Source organism: Peromyscus leucopus, chromosome 8b (genome assembly GCF_004664715.2).
Source record: "Peromyscus leucopus breed LL Stock chromosome 8b, UCI_PerLeu_2.1, whole genome shotgun sequence".
Lineage (NCBI taxonomy): Eukaryota > Metazoa > Chordata > Mammalia > Rodentia > Cricetidae > Peromyscus > Peromyscus leucopus.
Genome location: NC_051086.1, coordinates 58855191 through 58882225, shown reverse-complemented (window position 1 = coordinate 58882225; position 27035 = coordinate 58855191). Strand labels below are relative to the sequence as shown.

Below are 27035 nucleotides of genomic sequence, written 5' to 3'. Positions count from 1 at the left end.
AAACAAAACAGAATAATGGTCGGACGGTAGTGATGGACGCCTTTAATCCCAGCACAGCACTTGGGAGGTAGAAGCAGGCAGATCTCTGTGAATTTGAGGTCAGCCTGGTCTACAGAGCGAGATCCAGGAAAGTCAGGGATACACAGAGAAACCCTGTCTTGATAAACCTGAATGAATGAATGAATGAATGAATGAATGAATGAATGAATAGAAAAGCCTGGATAAATAAGTAAATGTATTGCATAGTAGACCAAAGAAGGAGACAAAAGCCAAAATGGCTAATTGAGAAATGCATTGTTGCATAAGTAAACTGAACTGACAAGGGAGTATTTTGACTTTTCTTCATGCTTGTTAGGTACTACCACTGAGCTATGCCCCCAGCCTGAATCCATAATGTAATGATTTTTTTTTTTGGACAAGGAATACTTTATTTACATAAAATTATTTTTCAGAGGTACCATTGTATCTTTTCATAATCCTATTCGGATAAATTGGGGACACATGAGTAGGAGCTTTAAGGATAGCTAAATTGAAAAATGGACATAGGAACATCACTAATAAGCTGGACTCCAAAGAGCTCTGTCTAGGATTTTATTAGACTGCTTTTTTTCCCAATATACCTGTATTGGAAGATTGAGACAAAAAGGCACAAACTCACATGAAATCAACACGGTAATCTAGTCAGTTCTACAAAGTGTGGTTTGTAAAAGAAGCAGCACTAAGAACCACCCCAAGTTAAGTCAGGGCCCAGCAGGGACTGGAAAAGGAGAACTTAGGATATACACATGCCCACAACACTGACCCTGTCCTGTTCCTCCCCAACGCCTCTCTACAAGGAGGCCAGAGGCCAGCAGGCCTTGTGCAGAGACAGCAACTGCTGCTTTTATTTGCTGTAGGACCTGGAAGTCTAATTGGAGCAGCCAGTCTGAAGGGGCATGACACCCTCAGGTATTATCACCAGACCTGAGCCCTCCGAGTGCTAGTCAGTTTTTGGGGGTGGAGGAAAGGGGAAGGAGATAGTTAAAAGCCAACAGTTGCCCAGCAGCAACACCACCCATGGATTGGGACAGACCAGGGACACCCCTCTTTTTGTGTTTGTTTGTGTGGGCAGGAGCCCAAAATCCAGGCTGATCTCAGCAAATTCTAGTTGGTAACATTTGGATGCTTTCAAATGGGAGCAACAGGTAGGGATGCTGGAGGAGCCAGAGCAAAGGCAGGTGAGAGCAAGCCTGGACTGGAGCTGATATGACTGATATGTGTGGATCTCCAAGTGCTGAAGGAGACAATTATCTTCTGAGCTCACGCACATAAAACTGCCTGCTTAGAGTCGCAGTTCCCTCCAGATAACTCACATCTGGACTGCAACCTAGTTCATGAAGAAGGAGAATCTTTAAGCACAAATATGATTGACAGGTAATACAGAGCTTGTAGGGGAACATTTATGTTCTTCTCCATTAGGAATGCCTCTTCTCCAACTTTCCCATACTACTAGCAGTTGAGATGCTAATCACCAACCCAGATGCCCCAAGAATGTTCCTAAAGACTCTACAAGGTGAGGAGACTAATACAGAGGAGATTTCTGTAACAGGGACATCACCTGGTCTCAAAAGGACCTCAATGAGGGTCAGAGCTAACTATTCTGAGGGGCCCCAATCTGTCCACCCTTGCTCCAGGAGGACCACAGGGAAGCATCCAATCCACAAGTCACAGGTGCAGTCCTGTGAGACACTTCCTTATTGCACTTAGAAACGAGTAAGGCAAGCAAACTGACCAAAAACAAGATCCATTACTCCGTCCTTCTTCCTCCCTAATAGACTTGGTCTCTCTCTAACGGATACCCAGGTTAGCGTGGGCTTGGATCACTACAAGGCTCAGGAAACGTCCGGTGACACAACCATATCACACTCTCCCACCAGGAAGGCATACTCAGTTTCTGCTGATCTAGAAAAACTAGGAGGCAGGCGTTCAGTAGCTTCTACTCCCCCAGAGCCTGGGCTTCACCAGCCTGCTGTGGTAAGAGTTCTAGGCTGCAGTCACGGATTGCTTTTGATTGTCCAGCACAGAACTCAGCACGGGGCAGGATGCCTGAGTTCTCGATCTGCAAACTCCCCTCCAGTGACTGGAAACAGGAAGGGACGTGTTTTGCTAGGGGAAAAAAGCTTTTTGCATGCTTGTTTTGTGCAGCATAAAAAGACCAGGACTCTTGCATCCTACCAGCCTCAAAGAGGACAGGGACCTAAGAAAGCACAAATAGGATTATTGCTGAGTGGCAGCACCAGCCCAAAAGGGAAGAGGAGCATGGACATATAGGCTCCTCAGGTCTGACCGGAGTCTACAGGCCATACTGGACAGTTCTCCAGGTGGGGAGTGATGGGTTTCTTGTAGGCTCTGCAAAGAGATTCAGATAGAGTGGGCAACAGGAGGGCTGAGAAGCCGAGATTTCTAAGAATATTAACCAGAGATGCAAGGACTCAAGGGGGGTTATTTATTATTTGCTAAATTTCCTTAGACTGGCTGGGCCTTGGGTACCTTCTTGGTGCTTAGAGCACTCAACGAGAGATTACTAGGAGCAGAGGTCAGGGTTATGAAGCCACGGTCTTATTGTGTGGAGCTGGGGCCAGGCATCTGTATTTTTAACTGCTCCTCTCTCCCCAAGTGGATACTCAACCTTGCCAAAGATCTGCCCAGGAAGCAAAATAGCTCAGTTTATCCCAAGGCTGAAATAAGTGAGCTTAAATAATCATATCACAAAAGGCAGCTAATTTAAGACTAAAAATGTCACTTGGAAATAAAGGGGGGAGGGCACACAGAAATGGGTCAGGACACAATGGAGAGAGGGATGAGCTGTAAATACAGCAGTGTACGCCATATATCTTAGAGGATCAGGCTCCCGCACACACAGGCTTTGTAATACCAGACGGTCTATTTGTTCACAATGTTAAAGGGCATCTAGAAACAGCTACAGTAGGGATTGAAAGTTGCCTGAAGAATGAGCACAGAAAGGCTGCATCCAAAGACGGCCTGCCACTCAGGAGGGTGGAGCTGCTGGGCCTTCCTGTTGACCACTGTCTTGCAAAACTAGAAAAGAAATAGAAATTGTTAAGGAAGCAACAAGGGAAACAAAAGCATGCAGTAAATCATGATGAGTGGAGGAATTTCAGGGGGAAGGACGCCAACTGGTGGAGGCCCTGGGGAGAGGGGGTACGGAGGCCCTGGGGAGAGGGGGTACGGAGGCCCTGGGGAGAGGGGTACGGAGGCCGGGAGAGGGGTACGGAGGCCGGGGAGAGGGGGTACGGAGGCCCTGGGGAGAGGGGGTACGGAGGCCCTGGGGAGAGGGGGTACAGAGGCTCTGGCAGTGACTGCAGAACTGGCATCTACTTAACCCTCCCCTCCCATCTCCCAGAAGCTGCTTAAGCACATGGGTTAGACTGGGGGTGGTGCCTGCCTAGCACGCACATGGCCCAGGGTTTGTTCCTCAGCACTGGAAGATAAAGAACCATAGAACAGCCGGAGAGCAGAAAGGCCCCAGGTGTCCTTAGGCTTTTGGTGCTAGAGGGTGCTGTCTTTGATGAAGTCATTTCCTCACAGCCTGACTAGGGGCAGAGCCATGTTTCATTCTGTGCTGCAGAATGAGTCTTGGGAGTATACAGGCACCCTAGAGAAGAGCCAGCATCGGGATCTAACAGAAGGACGGACCTTAGGAAAAGCGACAGGTAAAACAAGGACACCCCATCCTGGCCCTATGACCTGGTAAAAAGTCTTCCAGCACCTTTGCTGAAGACAGAGCTACTTGAACTGTGCTTCTACTGCACACACGCCACTTGTCTCCACCCTGCCATGTCCACCTGCATGGGTCTTTATAAAACATGCCCCTGAAAGCTAAGAGTCAGAACTCTTTTCCATGGAAACCCAGGAGTTCAGTCGCTAACATGCTGTCACCGCCATTACTAGAGTAAAGGATGAGGAATGAGGTAGATTTTCTCATTCCACAGTGAGGTCCCAAGGCCCTGAGGACTGTATTTTATGACATGCATGGTGGAAATGAAATTCAGTACATACAGTGCAGAAGGGGGTGGGTAGCATTAGTCATCGGCTGTCATTCCTTTCACGGGGTCCTTTTGTCTCATCTAGAAGAGAAAAAGCAGAAAGAGATTGAAAACTTGTGTTGCTGATGGAACCCCATCATAAATGTACCGACTTCTCAGACCTGCCAATAGATAGGACAGGACATTGTGTGTGTGCACACAAAACCAAAATAAGAATAGAAGCCAGCTTTAATCCCAGCACTCGGGAGGCAGAGGCAGGTGGATCTCTGTGAGTTCAAGGCCAAGCCTAGTCTATGGAAACCGTGTCTTGAAAAACAAACAAAAAAATAATAGAAGTCTGCATAAATAATTGCCTAGACCACTCCATTCTATCACAGTCCTACCATCTACCACAACTTAAAGATTCACTAATGCTAAGCCAGGACCTATTTTCTGGTGTTTTTATTTATTTACTTACTTACTTTTTAATTCCCACTTATTTTTATTTTTGAAGCTCAAGGACAATTTTATTGGAGTTTAAGAGAAAAATATACTATGGGTTACATGAAGACCCTGGCATGCCAGGAGGAGATGGAAAGAAAATCATGCCTTTTAAGTTAAGTACAAAATAGAAATAGACTGCTTATTTTTATTTTATGGGCATGAGTATCTTGCCTGCTTGTATGTATGGACACCATGTGTGTACCTGGTGCCCAGAGGCCAGAAGACAACGTTGGATCTTGCTACAGAGGGTCCCAAACTGCCATGTGGGTGACGGGACTTGAACCTCAGTCCTCTGCCATAGCAACAAGTGGCCTAAACCACTGAGCCATCTCTCTGGCCTCTAGACTGCTTATTAAGAAAGGAAAAGGCACTCTCAAGAGTGGGAGTGGGCTAGAGAACTGAGGAATTAGCCCCCAAAGCCTATTAGTTTTTAAAATTAAAATTATCTTGTGGGATGTGAGGCTGGGGAGTGGGGCACGTGCATGCCATGGCACACATGTGGAGGTAAATAAAGAACAACTTTCAGGAGTGGGTTTCTCCTTCCATTTTTATTTGAGTTCCAGGGACTGACCTCACGTCACCCGCCTCTCTGTTTCTATTAAGATGAAAAAAACCAGAGGGAGCTTCCTGGTGCTGGAGAGTTGGCTTAGCAGTCAAGAGTACTTGCTGCTCTTGGCAGAGGACCTGGGTTCGACTCCCAGCACTCACATGGCAACTTGTAACCTCTGTAACTCCAGTCCCAGGCAACCTGAATTCCTCTTTTGGCCTCAACAGGCACCGTGTGCGCTTGTGGTACACATACATACTACGTGTGTACAGGCCAAACTCTCATACACGTAAGTCAATCTAAAAAAACTGTTTCTTCAAAAAGATGCAACTTCCTGTCAAAGAATGTGGCCACTTCCCTTCCTGTCAAGGGACAAGGGGTGCTACTGAAATAACTCACTGTTCTCATTGTTTTAGACTTCTAGTAAAATGTCCTAAGAATGCTTATTTCCTGTTCCTTGAAGCCTATATGATAGGCTTTTGTCTTGTTTTATTTATTTATTTTCCGAGACACGGTTTTTCTGTGTAACAGCCCTGGCTGCCTGGAACTCACTTTGTAGACTAGGCTGGCCTCAAACTCACAAAGACCCATCTGTCTCTGCCCAGTGTTTTTATTTTTGGGTTTGGTTTGGTTTTTGAGGGTCGCTGTGTAAGCCTGGTGGATCGATTACTCCCCATGTAAAACCAATGATGGTGCATGTCTTTAATCCCAGTATCACAGGGAATTTGAGGCCCGGGGAGCCTGCTGGGGGGTGAGGGAGCTAAGACGACTGCGATAATTTCCACAACCCCGTCTCCCAACTCAGCTTTATTATTATTATTTTGGTTTTCTGAAGCAGGGTCTCATGTACCCCAAGTTGACCTCAAACTAAGAATGACCTTTAAATTCTGACCCTTCAGCTTTTGCCTCCCCCACTGCCAGGACGACAGGCATGTGCGGCCACGCCCATCTCTGGCTAGTTTTTGTTTGTTTGATACTTAAATATCACAATAGTCCTGAGAAATTAAATTGTATTTAACAACAAAGCTACTACTGTGTTTTAATATATTGGCTGGCATTCCAGATGGTCTGCTCTGGGTACATCTCTGTCAGTGGAAATGAAGAGCTTGCCTCTGCAGAAGCTATGGGAATCTTTTCAAAAATATATACTGTGTGTGTGCGTGCGTGCGCGGTGGCTCAAAGTGAGGTCAGATGACACGTGGTGAGAGTCCGTTCTCTCCTTCCATCATGCATGTGGGTCCCAGGGACGGAACACTGTGACCATCAGGCTGCATAGGGCCCTTCCTTATGGAGCCATCTCACAGCCAATGTCGGAGTCGGACGTTCTCTTTGGCTGCTCTGAGTTAGGTACAGAGTGGCTTCTCCTTATCAGCCTAACCCTGAAACACAAACCCACCATAACTCAAAGCTTTGAACTCCAGATGTGGTGTCTGCTAGACACTTCAATACAGTGATTTGTGTGATCTCTGGGTAACATCCAGAGGTCAGAACCTAAACTAAAACTAATAGGGAGCTAGCAGTCAGCCACCAGAAAGGGTCAGGCACATCGTCTGAGCCCACATACAAGGTGACAGCCACGTAGCCTCTCTCCTAAGACACATGAGCAAGGATGTCATGCAGCCTTTCAGCTTACCACACGGGGCCAACTTCAGAAGGGATGGGTTGTAGAGAGACAAGAAAAATTATGGGACAAGTGGAGATGACCCATAATAGGAAAGAAAATACAACAGAATCCTTTTGGGGTTTTTTGAGACAGGTCTCTCTACATAGCTCTGGCTGTCTTGGAACTCTCTACATAGACCAGGCTAGCTTAAACTCACAGGTCCACTAGCCTCTGCCTCCCTGGTACTGGGATTAAGGCCATGTACCGCTGTGCCTGGCTACTATAGAATCTTTTTTTTTTTTTTTTTAAGATTTATTTATTATGTATACAGAAGAGGGCGCCAGATCTCATTACAGATGGATGTGAGCCACCATGTGGTTGCTGGGAATTGAACTCAGGACCTCTGGAAGAACAGTCAGTGCTCTTAACCTCTGAGCCACCTCTCCAGCCCCCACTACTATAGAATCGTAATCATGCTGTGAACCTAACTAAGTGTTTTAGAGTCCAATAAACAGGAAACAATTCCTTACAAGGTTTTAAATGAGTTGCCAGTCTCAATGCACACAGCATTAATGGCCGGGCCCAGGGTGTTACTCGGTGAACTACGGTGTATCCTGAGACCCAGCCTCACTTGTCCTTGACTACAAATCTAACCACCGCCTGGACTTCTGGGTTCATGCTGCCAGGGGCGTCTGGGGACATAACTGATGTTGTTATATGCCAGTAATACAGTAAGAGCTCATTAACTATTAGCATCTATTAATAAGAGCATACGTAGTACTCAGGAGGCAGTGAGTGCCACAGAGGTCATCAAGCAAGCCCAGGCTGGTGGGGAAGCTACGTCAGGACCCCAAGTGTTGGATACGGAATTGGACCCAATGACTTTTTAAGGTATGATTCCACTTTGGTCATTTTGAGCCGAAGAGAAGGCAAGGCAGTAGAAGAGGCAGAAGAAAAAGAAGGGAAAGGGATAAAGGAGGGGAGGGAGGGAGAGAGGGAGGGAAAGAGAAATTGCTTTCGTACAAAATAGTATTTCCTGGTATTTTTCTTTTTAAAGAGAAACAAACAACAACAAACCAATCCCTAAATGAATCTCTTAATACCTTTTTTCTTAAATCTTATTCTCACACAGGAATGATGGTGCCACCTGCAAAAGGACTAGATTTCTAACAGTGGTGACTGTGGCCCCCGAAAGCTAGCCCCACATTCCAGAAGGACAGAAACGACTCGAAGTGTTGTTTTACACATCTATGCATACACATATGAAATAAACAAATGTAGTTTAGGGGTGTGCGACAACAAAAGCCCCTTAAAAACGACCTGTGCTAAGAGAAGTATGCGTTGGTGTAAAGAGAACTGACATGAGACAGGGGGATGAACAAGAAATAACAATGCAGGCTGGAAAGACGGCTTAGAGGTAAAGGGCACTTGCTCTTGTACAGGACCTGGGTTTGATTCCCAGCACCCACATGGCAGTTCACAGCCACCTGTACCTCCAGTTCCAGGGGATCTGATAACCTCATCTGGTCTCAGACACCAGGCGTGCATGTGGTATACAAACATATGCAGGCCAACACTCATAAAATACAATACAATAAATAGTCCACCTAGCTGGAACCCACCTTTAATCCTAGTACTCAGGAAGCAGAGGCAGGCGGATATTTGTGAGTTGTGAGTTCAAGGTCAGCCTGGTCTACAGGATGAGTTCCAGGCCAGTCATGAATACACAGTGAGATCCTTTCTCAAAATGAGAAAACAAACATGTATGAGGATGCCATGATTAAAAAAAAAAAAAAAAACAAAAAAAAAACACTGCTTTGTTAACCTAAAATACTAACAACAACAAGGGGTGCTACTGAAAAAACCCTGTTTTTTGAGACAGGGTTTCTCTGTGTAGCCCTGGCTGTCCTGGAACTTATTCTGCAGATCATGCTGGCCTTGAACTCCAACATCTGCCTGCCTCTGCTTCCTAAGTGCTGGGATTAAAATTCTTACTAAAAATTTGTAATTAAGTATGACATGATAGACTGAATACCTCCTGCACTTATCTCTGTTGTTTGAATCTTAAATCAGTCTTATAATAAAAAACTCGATACCAGATATTGGGGTAAATGCTGAGAGGTCAGACAGACAAAAGAACAAGCCATGTCTCACCTCACCAATTCCATGAATCCTCTCACTGAAACTCTGAGTTCTCACCCAAAAGGCTCCAGCCAAAACAGCCTCTAGCTGAAGGGGCGCTTCTGCCGAAAAGTCTTCAGTTCCTGTCTCCTCACCCTTCTAGACCTTTCTCCACCCAGCCATCACTTCCTGGGATTAAAGGCCTGTGTGCTTCCCAGTACTGGATTAAAGGTGTGTGCCACCACTGCCTGGCATCTATGTTTAATCTAGTAGCTTGTTCTGTTCTCTGATCTTCAGGCAAATTTTATTAGGGTACACAATATATCACCACATGTCTCTATTTCTCTTCCAAATACTACTACAGTGATAGTAAGTATCACGAAAGAAAGAAAGAAAGAAAGAGAGAGAGAGAGAGAGAGAGAGAGAGAGAGAGAGAGAGAGAGAAACAAGGAAGGAAGGAAAGAAAGAAAGAAGGAAGGAAGGAAAGGATGAAGAAACCACAATAGAGATTACAGAAGCAGATAAAAGCCACACTTTGGAAGACAAACAGAATGATGAACAGTAATTTTCAGAGCAGGGGAAACTGACTGTTTTGTTTTTTGAGACAGGGTTTCTCTCTGTAGCTTTAGAGCCTGTTCTGGAACTCACTTGGTAGCCCAGTCCGGCCTCGAACACAGAGATCCGCCTGCCTCTGCCTCCCAGGCACTGGGATTAAAGGAGGACCCAGAGCCAAGAAGAAGATGTCCAGCTGGTGCCACAAACTTCCCATAGGCTCTGTAACTGGAAGCTGCAGGTTACCCCACAGACTGGCAATCAGTGGGGTCACATACCGGGCGGTGGTGGCACACGCCTTTAATCTTAGCACTCAGGAGGCAGAGCCAGGCGGCCTCTGTGAGTTCAAGGACAGCCTGGTCTACAGAGTGAGATCCAGGACAGGTATCAAAACAACACTGAGAAACCCTGTCTCAGGGGAAAAAAAATTAATTCCAAAGAGGTCCCTGGCATTGACACTTCCCCTGGAGGGCAGTGAGCATCTCAGCTACCAGCACAACCCTCTATAGAATGGAGGGCCATTTCAAGAGGACCGGGCACATGTCAAAAGCCCCAAATCTGAGGACTACCAAGTTTGAGATGTGAGGAAAGCAGACCCTAAGATCATCTGGAGACTTCTGCCAAGGATTAGAGCACAGCTCTTTTAATTTATTTATTTAGTTATTGGTGCTGTGGATGAAACTCCAAACCTCACCCATGCCAACAGTCAAAGAACATACAAAGAATAGTAAATGCTTCCATGAAACCCAATTACTTTATCCTGGCCATTGCCAGGTAGGGGGAGGGACTAGAACATTCCCTGCCAAACCCCACCTAAAATCTTCCTGCTGCTCCACTTGCTAACTTTTTGGGGTGGGGTGGGGTGGGGGTCATGACTAGAGTGACCAAAAAATTCAAGCCTCTTTCTCACGCAGGGAGAATCATCAGTTACTTCAGTCTATAACTTCCCGAGGACCCTTACCTAAGAACCAAGGACTGTGCCCCAATTCCTGCCACTTGCCTGTATATGTGACTGAATGAATCACCAAAGCATTCACCTTCGGCAGGAACCAACTTGCACACACTTACTACCCATGAGTCAGCCCAGGAAGAACGTCATCCCAGAAGGTGAAAACAGCTCCCTGGGAGGCTCTAGAAGAAAGGCGGGCTTCTGGCCCAGGTTCAACCCTAGGCCTGCACTGTGAGGTACTGAACATCTGTGTCCCCTGCCACAAGGCACCTGAACCAGGCCCTCAGCTGAGGCCCGGCAAGAGAGTGGGTGAGGCCGCTGGAAATCACATCCTCGCTGGACATGCAGTCAATCAGAGAGCAACGGATGGAGCTACAAGAAACGGGAGCTCCCTGCCTCAGGAGAGCAGAAGGACTCCACTGGCATGTGGCCCCAAGTCAGACGGCACTGTCACCTACAGGTCACAGCACAGCAGAGCTGAGGTCTCGGGGTGTCCCCTGCTTTAGCTCATGATGCCTCCTCACACTGCAAGACAGCACGTGTACAGGTGCAAAGCACGGTGTCTGGTGCTTCACTGAGCATCTCCGAGGGGCTCTCTCGGGGAAGCTTCCTTAAATGAGGCAAGAGTGTGGGTCTTCAGGCTCCCAGAGAGCAGACTGCCCTCCTCCTGGGATCCATGCCAAGCTCAAAAACAAAAATCCTCCAACCTGCAAAAAGAGCTCTCAACCACACAGAACAGATGGCTTCTGCATGTGCTGCGGCTATCCCCTCTAGGTAGCAGGGGTGAGGGGGGCGGTGGTACTGGCAGATCAGCCTAGCCTGCCTGACCCCAGGGTCACCTCAAGGTCCACAGCCTAGCACCATCCCCCACACTGAAGACTCACCGCAGCGGCTGTATTACTCCCTGGCATCAGGCACAGACGACCATATTTGTCTCTGTGGCTGTGCCAAGACCTCAGCCACACTGTATTTCCGAGCACAGGCTGTTCTCCTTATAGTTCCCATACTGCCCAGCAGTAACCTTATCCACAAGACTTAGATTTGTCCTTCAAACAACAGGGTAATGGTGCTCTTAGATGTGTCCAAACACCAGTCTCCTTAACATCCCACTCACCTCATCCAGCTGTCTCTTCGTCTCTTCCTCCATCCTCCGAATGTCATCCATAGTCAGATCAACCCATTTATCGAGCCAACAGAACAGCTGCCTGTGAAAGTTTGTAAACAGACGCTTCTCTTGCTATAAAAAGAAGGAAGCAGTCATAACCCAGAAGGTGAACGCTCCTGCTACAACCCCTCTCACCAGGGTCTCTATTAACACGCACAGTTTAACGGGGAGAGGGCAGGAGCGATGGCTGGCTGCCTTCCTGGATCAGACCCAGGTCAGTGACCTTTGCCTTCTGTTTCTGGCAGGTAAGTGTTGCAGTAAGGATGGCTGTCCATCTCACAGTTAGGCCCCTCGTCTCAAATACGGCCAAGACAGGCAGCTCATGGGATCTGGCCAAGCCAAGGCCCCTAACAACTGCCTCAATTCCTACGGTCTCTGGTGCCTCCGGCCAGGTTAGGACTAGGCAGCAGCTGTGAGACGTGGTTCAGACTGTAATTCTAACATGTGAGAAGTAAAAGGCTTAGGTCTGTCCAGTTCTGTGATTCAGGACACTGTGCCTCTTGGCTCACAGCACCTCTTGCCTTTTGGCCCCAAAAGGAAAGTGAGTTTTATTCGTAGTCCAACCACAGCAAATCCTTTCCCGCTTCCTTCTTTCACCTCAGTTTCTTTCCCTGCCACACGTGGTGCCTGTGGGTGACAGCTTGAAACTGTAGGACAATACGCTCAGGGGAAAGGAGGGACCGAAGAGGCCAGTGCTAGCGACTGAAGGACAGGTCACAGCTCCTGAGCCCAACTGCTCTCCCCCCCACACACAGACACATGGGAGCCCATCCTGCAGACTTACCTTATGTATAAAGTTTTCCACTTTGTTCTGCAAGCCCCACCACTTGAACTTGACCGTAACCAGTTTGTACGCACACATATATGGGCAGTCTTTCTGATTTACAAGTTCTTGCTGCATTAGAAAGATACCCAGAGGCAGGCTGGTGACTAGAGAGAAAGACCCCAGGCTGTCCGAACCCCACTCACACCCTCCTTCATGAGGAGAGGCCCGCCCACAGCATGCCTGGCCCCCTGGTGGTAAGGGTGCAAACTGTACCTTCCAATTTGGGCCCAAAGGTCCCCGGCCTGTTTTGACAGATTTAAATTTTGCTGGGTCTTCTTCGGCCTTGTAGTCCTGAGAACAGTGGAAATGGGGTTGGAAGAGAGAAAGAGAGGGGAGGGAGGATGAGGAAGGAGCAAACTGATCCTCAGAGAGCATCGCACGGCGCTTCTTTTCGGTTTGCTTTGACACAGGGTCTCTCTATGCGGCCCTGGCTGGTCTGCACCAACTAATTAGATCAAGCTGACTTCGATCACACAGACGTCCACCTGCCTCTGTCTGCTACCATGCCCAGCTAGAGCAGTTCTTGAAGTTACTGGTGTACTTTCAGTATGGGAAAATGTTAGAGCAAGATATAGAACTGCGCTGTAGATAGTTTAATGTTAACTTGACACAAGCTAAAGTCATCTGAGAGGAGGGAACCTCAATTAAGAAAATGCCTCCAAGCCTGGTGGTCCTGGTGCACGCCTTTAATCCCAGCAGAGGCAGGCAAATCTCTGAGTTCAAGGCCAGCCTGGTCTACAGAGTGAGTTCCAGGATAGTCAGGGCCACACAGAGAAATCCTGTCTTGAAAAACAAAAACAAAGAAAAGAAAGAAAAAAGAAAAAAAAATGCCTCTATAAGGTTGGTCTGTAGGCAAGCCTGTAGGGCATTTTTTTTTTAGTGATTAATGGGAGAGGGTCCAGCCCATTGTGGGTGGTGCCATCTCCAGGCTGGTGGGCCTGGGTTCTGTAAGAAAGCAGGCTAAGCAAGCCATAATGAGCAAGCCAGTAAGCAGCTCTCCTCCTTGGCCTCTGCATCAGCTCCTGCCTCCATGATCCTGTCCTGTTTGAGTTCCTGTCCTGACTTCCCTCAATGATGATGTGGAAGCATAAACCAAATAAATCCTTTTCTTCCCAAGTTGCTTTGGTCATGGTGTTTCATCACAGCAATAGTAACCCTAACCAAGACAAACTGTTTACAATTGCCTCAAAGTAGAGGTCTGTGTGGTTTTCCCTGCCAGGGCTCGCTTACAACTTTAGCTATGGAAGTGTCAGCAGACTGTCTGATCAAGCAGTGTGAAAGTGTTAAAGACAGAGGCTTTTCAACTTAGGTGAGCATCCAGATTACTAGGGGAGACTTTCAAAACACACATTTCTGGGCCATACTACTTAAACCCCAGAGACTTAGAACATCTTCAGTTGAGGACAACATGAATTTTGCTTTTTAAAATTTATTTTATCATCTGGGTGGTGGTGACACATGCCTTTGATCCCAGTACTCAGGAGGCAGAGGCAGGTGGATCTCTGTGAGTTCCAGGTCAGTCTGGTCTACAAAGCGAGTTCCAGGACAACTAGGGCTGTTACACAGAGAGACCCTGTTGGTGGGGGGGGGGGGTTTTTTTTTTTTTTTTTTTTTTCGAGACAAGAGTTTCTCTGTGTAGTTTTGGTGCCTGTCCTAGAACTCACTCTGTAGACCAGACTGGCCTTGAATTCAGAGATCCACCTGCCTCTGCCTCCCAAGGGCTGGGATTAAAGGTGTGCACCTGGCCAAAAAAAAAAAAAAATTTTATTTGAGGCCAGAGGAGGGTGTTTGATCCTTTGGAGCTGGAATTACAGGTCCTCTGTGAGAGCAACAAGCACATTGAATCACTGAGCCATACCTCTATCCTTTTACTTCTGAAATTCTTTTTTAAAATTTATTTACCTTTATTTTACGTGCATTGGTGTTTTGCCATGGGTGGCTGGTCCCCAGGAATTGGAGTTACAGACAGTTGTGAGCTGCCATGTGGGTGCTGGAAAATGAACCAGCAGCGTCCTCTACAAGAGTGGTTAGTGCTCTTAACCACTGAAACATTTCTCCAGTCCTTAAATTTTTTTTACATTTACTTATTTGTGAGTGTGTGTATATGTGTGTGTGTGTGTGTGTGTGTCTGTCTGTCTGCATGTCCACATGTGGAGGAGGGCAGAGGACGGCTTTTCAAGAGATGGCTCTTCCTCTTACTACGTGGATCCAAGAGACCAAACTCAGGTCCTTGGGCTCAGCGAATCCCCCTATTGAGACATCTTGACAGCCCGAGTTTTTCTTTTATATTGTAGCCCAAGATGATCTTGAACTTGTGGCAATCTTCCTGCCTCAGGCTTCAAAGTACTGGGATTAACAGCATGAGCCACCACACCTGGTGATTTTTCTTCTTACACATTTCAGGAAGCTGGACACAGTGGCGAATGTCTGTAATCTAGCACCTAGCATGTGGGGGCAGGAGGATCAGGAGTTCAAGGCCATCCTTGGCTATATAGAGAATTCAAGGCACACCAGGGCTACATGAGATAATATTTCAAAATAAGTAAATAAATAAATATCTTCAGATGATTCTAAAACATAGAGCTGAGAACTAGTCATCGTTCTTAAAACTGCCTAGTTTAATCTTCTGGTTTGTTTTAATAACACGAATACTGGTGTGGACACTCCTTTGAGAAGGCCACAGCTCTTTACTCAGGTAGGTATTACTTTCTTCTCTTAGTCCCTGTAGTAAAAATCTACAATAAAATCTCTTGTAATGACTCTAACTCTGCTTCATAAAATCCAAGTTTTAAAAGCAGTGGGAAGACGGAGTGGTGGGTGCAGGTGTTTGCTGGTCACCAGTTCTAACAGACTAAGTTGCGTCCTGGGATTGCTCAGGGACAGGCTGGAGCTGGCTCCAAAAGTTGCCCTCTGACTCCCACACACCTGCCGTGGTAGATAGATGCCATATTTAATACACAGAGACAATAATTAAATAATAAGTAAGTAAAAACAAATTTAAAAATAAAAAAATAGCCGGGCGGTGGTGGCGCACGCCTTTAATCCCAGCACTCGGGAGGCAGAGGCAGGCGGATCTCTGTGAGTTCGAGGCCAGCCTGGGCTACCAAGTGAGTCCCAGGAAAGGCGCAAAGCTACACAGAGAAACCCTGTCTCGAAAAATAAAAAAAAATAAAAAAATAATTACTGGAAGTATTCAATGTTTAGAATGTACCCTCTTGTGTATTACTAGGCCGGCTTCATTTAATATTATCTGTTCATCTACTTTGGATTTTTTGTTTATTTGTTTGTATTGCTTTTCTGAGACAGCTCTAGCTGTCCTGGAACTCGCTCTGTAGTCCAGGCTGGCCTCGAACTCACAGATCCACCTGCCTCTGCCTCCTGAGTGCTGGGATTAGAGGCGTTTGCCACCACCACTCAGCCTCTAGTTTTGGATTTTGTTTTAGAGGCAGAACCCAATGTAATCCAGATTGGCCTCAAACTTTCTACACAGCTGAGGATGGTCTTGAACTGCTGAGCTTCATTCTGTTCCTTCCCAGTGATGACCAGGAATTACAGATATGAACCTATTTTTTTTAGATTTATTTCATTTTTAAATGTATGAATGTTTGCCTGCATGAATGTATGTGTACCACATATGTGGCCTGTTGTCCACAAGAGGTCAAACTGCCTCAGACTGGAGCTACAGAAGACTTTAAGTCACCATGTGAAACTGGGAACAAGTGTGTTAACCACTGAGCCATCTCTCTCCAGCCCCTTTATTTATCTATTTTTAAATGGAAATTGATTTTTAATATATACATACACACACACACACACACACACACATATATTTGTGACAGGGTCTCATTATGTAGCCAATGTTGCTCTAGAACTGTATACATAGACGAGACTGGCCTTATATTTTTAGAGATCTCCTGGGATTAGAGGCATGCACTACCACATTCAGCTGAAATAAATTTTTGTTTTGTTTTATTATTTTTTTTAAATTTATTTATTATGTATACAGTGTTCTGCCTGCATGTATTCCTGCATGCTAGAAGAGGGCACCAGATCTCCTTATAGATGGTTGTGAGCCACCATGTGGATGCTGGGAACTGAACTCAGGACCTCTGGAAGAGCAGCCAGTGCTCTTAACCTCTGAGCCATCTCTCCAGCCCTATTCTGGTCCCCCCCCCCCAAGGCAGGGTTTCTCTGTGTAGTTTTTGGAGCCTGTCCTAGAACTCACATTGTAGATCCAAGCTGGCCTCAAACTCACAGAGCTGCACCTGCCTCTGCCTCCCTCTGCTGGGATTAAAGGAGTGTGCCACCACTGCATGGAAAGTTTTTAATTGATACATTAAAAACATTAAAAAAGTACCCATCTTTACAGTACCATGTAATATTTGATACATTTATACATTCTGGGATGTGCATATCAGGTTAAATGTATCTACTCAAACATATATTGTTTCTTTATCAACATTCAAAATATTCAAACTCCACTATCATCCCTACAGCCATTCCACTGTACAGCAGCAAAGCAGAGCTTACTCCTACCTGCAAACTGTACCATGGAGCAGCCTCTGCCCTTCCCTCAGTTACAGTACAAGCCATCCTTTATGTTCAGTACACAAGGCTTTAGTTTTCAGTTGTCCTATTCTACTGTCTAATGTGGGTTTATTACAGCATCTACTCAACAAAAATAAAGATCAAAAGTCACACACGAGGAAAATTATCACTATTTAGTTGAGACAGAGTCTTGTATAATCCAGGCTGGTTTTGAACTTAATACGTAACCAAGGTTGGTCTTACACTTCTGATCCTCCTACCTCTACTTCCCAAGTGCTAAGATCAAAGGTATATACTACCACATCTGGCTATATTATTACTTTTTTCCCCTTTTTAAAAAATATTTATTATGTATACAGTGTTCTGCCTGCATGTGTCCCTGCAGGCCAGAAGAGGGCACCAGATCTCATTACAGATGGTTGTGAGCCACCATGTGGTTGCTGGGAATTGAACTCAGTTTAGTACCTCTGGAAAAACAGTGCTCTTAACCACTCAGCCATCTCTCCAGCCTCCTATATTATTACTTTTTAAAGACTTTACTATCTTAAAAATTATGTGCGTGCGTGCGTGCGTGCGTGCGTGCATGCGTGCGTGCGTGGGGGGGGGGGGGTGCGTGCGTGCGTGCGTGCGTGCGTGTGTGTGTGTGTGTGTGTGTGTGTGTGTGTGTAGGTGCCCTCATAGATCAGACCCTCCTACAGCTGGGATTATAAGTGAGCCGTCCAATGTACAAGCTGGGACACCAATTCTTGTCCTCTGCAGGAGCAGCATGCGCTCTTACCACTAAGCCATCTTTCTAGCCCTTTACATCATCATCATTATTATCATCATCATTTTTATTATTATTTTGTGGGGTTTGTTTTATTTTGTTTTCAAGCCAGGGTTTCTTTGTGTAGCCTTGGTTGTCCTGGAACTAGCTCTGTAGACCAGGCTGGCCTCAAACTCAGAGATCCGCCTGCTTCTGCCTTCTGAGTGCTGGGATTAAAGGTGTGTGCTACCACCTTTGGTTTTTTAAAGACAGAGTCTCTTTATGTAGTCCTGGTTGTCCTGTAAGTAGCTAGACCAGGCTGGCCCCAAACTCACAGAGATTCACCTGCCTCTGCCTCTGCCTCCCAAGTGCTGGGATAAAAAGGCATGCATCACACAACACCTAACCAGGTTTATTGTTTTTTACTATTCCCTCCACTCCCACAATAGAGACGGAAGTTAATCAAATTACATAGTTCTTATTACTCTAATATTTGTGAAATATATTCACATATTCAGTTTGAGAAAACTCACCTGGCCATATATTTATGATGTATTTACTTTGCGATGTATATTGTATTTCAGTAAAAAGGGTTGTTTTGTTTTTTGAAAGTCTCACTATAAGCCCAAGCTGCCCTAGAACCTAATCATCTTGCTCCAGACTTCTGAATAATGCGATTCTAGGCATGTGCCATCACCCTGGATATGCATCTTTTTGGGAATGCCCCAATGAAAACATCTCAGTCATGGCTGGAGAGATGGCTCAGTGGTAAAAGCTCTTGCCAAGCAAATCTGATGACCTGAGTCTGATCCTCAGAACCCATGGTGGAAGAGAACAACTCCAAGAGCTATAATCTGACCTCACATGTGTGTATTAGACAGATATAATAATAATAAACAAAAATAAGGTCCAATATGTAAAGGTGCTTGCCACACAAGCCTGGTGACCTGAATTCGAGTCCAAACAAAGGTGGAAGAAAGGACTGATTCCATTAAGTTGTCCTCTGATCCCCCCATCATGGGTGTGTATACACGCATGAGTGTGTGTGTGTGAGTGTGTGCATGTGGAGGTCAGGAGACAGCTTGAAGGAGTCCTTTCTTTCTACCACATAGCTAGCAGGGATCAAACTCAGGTTGTTAGGTTTGGTGGCAATTGTCTTTAATCACTGAGCCATCTTGCTGGCCCAAGAAACTTAAAGTGTGTGTGTGTGTGTGTGTGTGTGTGTGTGTGTGTGTGTGTGTGTGAGAGAGAGAGAGAGAGAGAGAGAGAGAGAGAGAGAGAGAGAGAGAGAGAGAGAGAGAGTTTTATCTATAGGCATGTATGTATACCATGGGTAGTACCCATGGCAGCCAAACCCAAGTCTTCTGCAAGAGCAATAAGTGCTCTTAAATCCCTGAGTCATCTCTCCAGCCCCATGGCCCAGAGAACTCTTTATTTTGTTTATTATGTATACAGAATGTATGACTGCAGGCCAGAAGAGGGCACCAGATCTCATTACAGATAGTTGTGAGCCACCATGTGGTTGCTGGGAATTGAACTCAGGACCTCTGGAAGAACAGTCAATGCTCTTATCCTCTGAGCCATCTCTCCAGCCTGGCCCAGAAAACTCTTAACACTGACTTTAGAAATAGCAATGTCAGGAAACTTAGTGAGACCCAGTGTTACCTGAGCAGTCCAGTGGTGCATACCTTTAATACCAGCACTCAGGAGGCAGAGGCGGGTGGGTCTCTGTGAGTTCCAGGCCAGCCTGGTCTACAGCATGAGTTCCCGGCCAGCCAGAGCTACACAGAGACCCTGTCTTGACAAACTAAAAATTAACAGAACAAACAAATAAATAAATAAAACTGTTACCAGGTATGGTGGTACACAACTTTAATCCCAGTACTTGGTAGGCAGAGGCAGGTAGATCTCTGTGAATTCTAGGCCTACCTAGACAACACAGCGAGACCCTTCTCAAAAAGGAAAACAAACAGTAACAAGAGTGCTGGGCATGTAGTTCAGTGGCAGAGTACTTGTCTAGCATGTGGGAGGCCTGGCCTAACCAGCAGTACCATAAAAACAACAACAATAAAACAAATGACGCACCCCAGAGAGAACTTCCTTCTGAGCCAAGCTGGGTAACGTTCCCTGGTCCTTTCACGTTTACAAGTCACTTCCGCACCCCTAAGTCTTAAGGAGCACCTACCTTGCTAAGTACTTGGCTTCGATCAGCAATGTCTATATATACAGCTTCCACGTGCTTCCATGTCTCAGGCTCCAGTTTATGCACCTGCAAGAAAACGGGCAAGTACTCGTCATGCACGTGCGGTTCTGTTAGAGACAGACGTCCTTACCGGAAACAACGGCAGCCAGAGACAGGTCTCCCCACACCACTGGTGGGGCATTCCTACTAGCAAAGAATTATTCAAGGGTTAAACATCTACAATCTGAAAACCCAAAACTATCCCAAATCTAAAACATGGCATAGTGAGCTGCCATGAGGCCACAAATAGAAAATTTCACACCTGATCTCATATGGTGGGCTACAGTTAAATGTAAGCAGGCTAAAGTGTCATGTAAAATACCTTCAAACTGTGTATATAATGTATATATAAAACACAAATGATTTGTTTATATTTGGGTCCCTCCCCCAATATATCTTGTTACTTGCATACCTCCCAAAATCTAAAGTCTGAAAGCATTTCAGATAAGCACTACTTAAGCTTACAGTTGGTACAGAGTTATTCAAATGTGCCCGAGATTGGACAGCAATGGGATCTGTCTTTAGACTCAGTTCACTTCAGCAGGCTCCACCGAATCCCTCACTATTCCCACTGCACCTGGGGAGAGGACTCAACACCCCTGGATTTGCTGCCTTTTCACAAATTCAATGTACAAAAGGTTACAATAAAGAATAACATTTCTGGCTGGGCGGCAGTGGCACACGACTTTAACCCCAGCACTCGGGAGGCAGAGCCAGGTGGATCTCTGTGAGTTCCAGGCCAGCCTGGGCTAAAGAGCAAAATCCAGGACAGGCACCAAAACTATACAGAGAAACCCTGTCTCAAAAAATGAAGGAAAAAAAAAAATAACATTTACTTTAGCTCATCTCCCACCCCAACCTCAACTCTAGTAATAGACAATATAGTCTGTGTGCAGATTTTCCTTTAATACCAACAATAGCATATATATATATATAGGTTCATAGATGCTCTTCTTAGCTTTATTTCATTTTTATTCATATGTCTGTGTGTGTCTGTGTGTCTGCAATGTGGGTGTGTGGGGGAGCCGTCAGGGGCCAGAAGAGGGTATTGGGTCTCTCAGCTGGAGACTCAGATGTTGTAAGCTACCCAGTGTGGGTACTTTGAACTGAACTCAGGCCCTGTGGAAGAGCAATAAGAGCTCTTAACCAGGGGCTGGAGAGATAGCTCAGTGGTTAAGAGCACTGAATGTTCTTCCAGAGGACCTGAGTTCAGTTCCCAGCACCCACATGGCAGCTCACAACTGTATGTAACGCCAGTTCCAGGGGACTCAAAACCCATGGCAAAACAGTAATGCACATAAAATAAAAATTAAAAAAAAAAGAGCTCTCAACGGCAGAGCCATCTCTGCAGCCCCGCATCTCATCTTTTCTCTCTTCTTTTCAGACGAGGTCTCGTTCTGTAGCCCTGGCTGTCCTGGAACTCAATCTGAAGACCAGGCTGGCCTCGAACTCAGAGACCCACCTGGCTCTGCCTCCCGAGTGCTGGGATTAAAGGTGTGTGCCACCGCCGCCCGCTTTTTTAATTTCTTTTTCAAATTTTTTAACATACTCGATCTCTAACTCTATTACCACCCTTTGCATCCTCCTACCCCTCCCACCCAACTTGGAGATTATTTCTTCTTCTTTCCTCATCCAGTGCAGTTTGTGGACTACTGGGAGTGGGGGCCTGCCCGCCCTACTGTCTGGTCAACCTGCCATCTTTAAAGAAAACTGGCCGGGCAGGGGTGTCTCAAAAAAGAAAAAAGAAGAGAAAACCGACTCTATGTGATGGCTATTCTTGGTTATCAACTTGATTACATCTGGAATTAACCAACCCCAATGGCTGGGTACCCCTGTGAGGGATTTTCTTTAATTAAATCATCTGAAGTGGGCAGGTCCTCCTTTAATCTGGACCACACTTTCGGCGGCAGCCTATCCAAAGGACATGAAGAAGGAAGCACTCGCTCTTTGCATGTTTGCCCTCTCTTTCTCAGGGGCAATTAGAGTGAAAGTCTACTCCTTCACTGGCACTAGAGCCTACTTCTTCAGGATTCCGACGGATACTGACCACCAGCTAAGTCATCCAGCCTTGTGGGCTGAACAACTCCTGGATGCTCAGACTAACTGGACCACAGCCTGTAAGCCCGTCTAATAAACTCCCTCCCTCCTCCTCTCTCTCTCTCCTCTCCTTCTCCTTCTTCTCTTCTTTTCTCTCTCTCTCTCTCTCTCTCTCTCTCTCTCTCTCTCTCTCTCTCTCTCTCTCTCTCTCTCTCTCTCTCTCTCTCCTGTCAGTCTTGTTCCTCTAGAGAACCCTGACTAACAACATGCTCTCACTTTCTCAGTAGCAATCAAATGCCAATAGCTCCTCAGTTAGTGGAGGGATGGGTTTGTTTGCTTGCTTGCTTTTGAGACATGAGACCAGAACCATGTAAGCCCTGACTGTCCTGGAACTCTCTCTGAGGACCAAGCTGGCCTCAAATTCAGAGAGCTGCCTGCCTCTGCCTCCCGAGTGCCGGTATTAAAGGCGTGCGCCACCACTGCCCGGCTTCCCCCAGCTTTCTAATGGTTGCACAGTATGTCACTGTTTGGCTGCACAATCTATTGGTGCCCCACTGATAGGGTCTTTCATTGTTTTGGATTTGTGCCTAATCTCTTTGTATACGTTATTTCACATGTGAAAAAACAGTCTCACACATGCCTAGATGTAGAATTGTGAGTTGAAAAGAGCAGGAATATACTTTAAATTTGGAGAAATACTGCAGTTATAATTTATTTATTTATTTGGCTTTTTGAGACAGGGTTTCTCTCTGTAACAGCCCTGGCTGTCCTGGAACTTGCTTTGTAGATAGAGCAGGCTGGCCTCTGCCTCCTGAGGGCTGGGATTAAAGTGCTGGTACAATTATGATGTTTTAAAGACATCATTCCTGGGTATTGGAAACTGCATTTTAGACCAATCCCAGCTCTACAAGGAAAGCCCAGCAAAGAATCTTAGAGATGACATTCTACAAATCAATGACAGGAAACTGCACTGTAGGGCAGTATAGAGAAGCCTTTCTAGCCAGGCAGAAGAGAAGCACAGAGAGGACCCCGAGGCAGGAGGCAGAGGTTACAGGACGGAGAGATCTGCCAAGATCTGGAGCCCTGGGGCTCGAGAGGTGATACTTACATTCTCCTGGGTGCCAAGATCCGGCTTGTGCCAGGTTTCAATTTTAATCAGAAAGTCTTCTTTCATGTACTCATTCTGGAAGAGGGAACAAATACCTAAGGTCGGAGCTAGAGGGTCACCACTCCCATAGCTGGGGGTCACACAGCCTGAAGTCCTGGGTGGCCCCAGAACTAGGTCTGCCTCGCACAGATGATCACCCCAAGTTTACAGAGGAAGAAAATTAAGTTTGAAATCCTAGGTGACTTGGCTGAGGCCAGAGCTATCGCACAGAGAGGCCCAAAGCCCCTCCTTGTCTGAGTTTAGAATTCAGTATTTAACCAGTCTTCCATACGACTTCATGCACAGAATGCAAATGTACCCAGCAGCCCACAAAGTCTGTAGCTGAGGAAAGTCTTCACACTGGCCCCTTTCTCTACATCAAGTCCTTTGTTGAGGCCAGACCTCTATGCAGATTTTGCCCCCTCCCTTGGTGCTTTTCAAAAACTGTAACACCTGTTTAAAAAACATTTAATCAAAGGAGCTACATGAAGGAGGAAAAGAGCCCCTTGTTCCCTGGCAGGGATTAGTGCTGCAGCAGGGACAAGCATTTGGCGGATTGTGCTGAAGAGTTAGAGCTTGGGGGATAAGGGCTGGTTCTGGAAGAGCAAGCTTGGTGATGTCACAATGTTGCCAATGGTCAGTGCTCACTGGAGTCAGCAGATGCCCAAATGGGACAGGAATGTCACTTTCAGGCTGGCTGAATGTGACGTCTGTACAGCCCTGGATAGGCATGACTTTAGGGAACAAGGGAGAGCCTCAATTCATTCTGTACCTCAGAGACTCAGAGTCAGGTCTGACCTGGCAAAGCCACCATGAGTCAATGCAGTTAAAGCACTGCCTGGCAAGATCCTCATTAAGACTGAAACGCTTGAGCCTCGACACCCCCAGCATCACCAGAAGGGAACGAGAGAACAGCCAGAACATCTAGTGCAGGTATACCTTTATTTCTCCTTTTCTTACATATCTAGAACTCCAATCCTCCTACCCCCAACCCCTCCCTGCCAGAAATACTTACTGTAATAACTGCTCCGAGGCAAGGACATGGAAAAAAGAAAGAAAGAAAGATTAATGAAGAGACTATGAAGAGCAAAGACTTCTCCACTCCCCATGGCTTCCTTCATACTGACCTCTAGCCCCAGCTTGCATTAGGAAAGCCTCAGTGCATCAACCCCTCCTTCCCCCAAATTCATTCAAAGTCCCAAGGTACCAAATCTGGGATTTAATTAAGATGACGCCTATATGGGCTTCTTCGGACTCTCTCTGATAGAACAAGGGAAGGGTGGTCTCTGATCAGCTGAAGCCCTGAGGCCCAATCAATCTCCCATGAGAGAATCACTTGCGTGCCCCCACCCCCGGGGACACAGAGCAGGGTCTTCCAAGCCAGGCTGTCTTTTTGATGGTGGCCTCCTTCCTCACACTGTAACCAAACCTCGAATGCTCTATGCTCCCGCCACTGTAATGGGATCCCTCGGCAAGCACAGGTCAATTATTTATCAGAGAAAATGACTGCAGCTTCCATGTCACTGGGGAAGAGCCCAGCTCTCCTCCCACAGCAGCTCAGTTCATTCTGTACCCTCCCCTGTGTGCAAGCCCAGTTTCTGGTAATGCATATGCTGTTTTTGGAGTATACAGAGGGCCAACAAACTCCATCACCCCAAAAAACAAACAAAAAGGTAAAACTAACACTCATGCCATGGAATTGGGGAGCTTACGGCAAAAGGGCTATAAATTACCTTGTGCACAAACAGCCCAAGATTGTCAGGAATTTCCCCGAGCCCAACCAAAGACACTGGAAGCACCAGATTAGGATTAAACTAGCAACTCCTCTATTAGCACCCTGAGAAAGTCACTGGGGACAACAGAAATAATGGGTACAAATATGCATCCAAAGACGCCAGTCCAGAGACTCTCATGTTGTCATAGAGACAGTAGCTTCAGGCTGACCTGGTGTGATGACCCTGGACATTAAGCTTCTCCTACCAGCTACCATATTTGGACTCCACATTCTCTAAGACACCCTCTCCTAGTCTGGCCTCTGTAGGACACAAGAATCTGCTGCCTTGACCAAGCTGACTAACTGCACCATCACACTGTGTTTTCCTACTTTAATTTCATTTCTATGTGGAAGACTCCCAAGGAAAGAACGTCCTGATCAGCAAATAGTGTCTAGTTTGACCCATAATTCTGTACTTCACTACCACTGCAGAGTCTGATATTTGAGGTTTTTATGTTAGTATGTGAGCCACTGAGAAACAGATCCACCACATTCTGAAAAAATTGGGTTTCTAAACCCAGGAGGTTGAGGACCCTGCTCTCAGCCTTTAGTATCAACTCAGGTGACTAACTTCCCCCTAATCCTATCCAATCTCCCTTCCCTCCCAAACGTCTCTGTATCCACATCAACTACACAGGAAAATGGGGTTTTCCCAATAAGACTAATAATGCATCTTAGAGGGATTTTTTGAGACAGGGTCTTGCTATGTATGTACCCCAGTCTAGCCTTGAAGTTGTGATCCTCCTGCCTCATCTTCCTGAATGCTGAGTTACAAATATTTACTACTATGCCCAGTTTCTTAATATGATATTTTAAAAGCCTGATTTAGTGGTACCATCTGCTACTGAGGGAGAAGACAAGGAAACATATTTCTCCTCTTCACATTTTCATTTCTCAGCCTGACCTATGGGTTTCAGGAGAAAAGAGATGGAAATAAGTGAGAGAACAGTAGACTTGATGATGATGGAGCACACTAAATCCCTTTTCACCGATCCCAGAATAAGGCTGGAGCCATCCCAAAGGCAGTGGGGTGGGGTGACTCCACACTCCTTTCTCCAACTCTCCTCAAACTTAGATGTACTGAGGACAAACTAAAATGCTGGCACTAGTAATCTCTGTCCCGCTGGCCTCCAGGAAGGATGAGAAGGAACCCCTCATCTGTTCTATCTCGTATTTTAGAAGAGGAGGTACCCAGATGAACAGGTCTAGGAGTCGGCGTGTTCATCTGTATCGAGTGGATCCCACTAGGAAGCTGGCGATCCTAAGAAAGTACCTCCCCCCTTCTCTTCATGGAGGATTCTTTCTTGTGTCAAGGATGGATGTGTGAACTAGCGTTACTGAGCAGGAAACTGCCATGCCAGATGCAGCATATTCTCCCAAGGGTTACACAGCAGACAACGCATCCCTCAGTTAGCACAAGCTATGTACCCAGAAACCCATGCTACGTCTGCCTCAAGCGGACTACGATTCTTACAGCGCATGCTCAACATGACTATTAGACATCAAGGAAAGTCACCTTTGTCCCTATGCCAGACACACCCTGCCATACTCCACTTTTTTTTCCTCCTTAATTTACTGTGCTGGATCAGATCCAGTGCCTTGGGCTGGAGTAAGCACTTTACCAGTTAACTACACCCCCAAACCTGATCTGGACTATCAGGGGTGGTTTACAGGGTAGGGATGGGGACGTGAAGGGGCTGGGGTTAAAACAGAGTCTCTCTCTACATAGACGGACTGGCCTTAAACTTGCAGAAATCCAGCTGTCTGTCTCCCAGGTGCTAGGATTACAGGATTGTGCCACCATACCTGGCTCTTGCACACTGTTTTTTAAAATCATGAATCAAAGCTCAGCATGGTGCTACAAGCACTTGGAAGGTATGAAACAAGGAGGACCAGGAGGAGTTCCAGGCCAGTCCCAAACTCTTCTAAGACCAGCCGGGGCTACTTAAGACCACCTTTCAAACACACACACACAACTAATTCTAAGCATGTAACAGTTTCCTGTCCAGTGCATATAGAGTAGGAAAATTTGCATTTTCAGCTACAACAATGAAACTGTCCACAGCCTACGGACCACCATTGATTGTGTATCTCCTGATAAAAGGTCCTTGAACTTATATAGGGCCATGGAAGACTGGAGTGGGCAATGACTTCAGTTACTCCCAAAGTCCACAAGATAAGGACACACCTGGTCACATAAGGATTACATGCTTATCAGATGCAATCTAGAGAATAAACAGCCAGGGAAGC

At 46.2% G+C, this 27035-nt stretch overlaps 1 protein-coding gene across 1 annotated transcript in view; it reads right to left on the bottom strand.

The window, feature by feature from the left end:
* Positions 1–577: 577 nt before the first annotated feature.
* Positions 578–27035, bottom strand: part of Pitpna (phosphatidylinositol transfer protein alpha) — a 45897-nt gene continuing 19439 nt past the window's right edge. Inside the window, exons 5-12 of the mRNA XM_028866761.1 lie at positions 24027–24034; positions 22973–23047; positions 19771–19854; positions 12506–12583; positions 12251–12361; positions 11416–11538; positions 4060–4127; positions 578–3078 (exon numbers count right to left, since the gene is read on the bottom strand). Of these exons, the coding sequence (XP_028722594.1) occupies positions 4083–4127; positions 11416–11538; positions 12251–12361; positions 12506–12583; positions 19771–19854; positions 22973–23047; positions 24027–24034 (524 nt within the window). The 3' untranslated portion in view covers positions 578–3078; positions 4060–4082. The remainder of the gene's footprint in view (positions 3079–4059; positions 4128–11415; positions 11539–12250; positions 12362–12505; positions 12584–19770; positions 19855–22972; positions 23048–24026; positions 24035–27035) is intronic.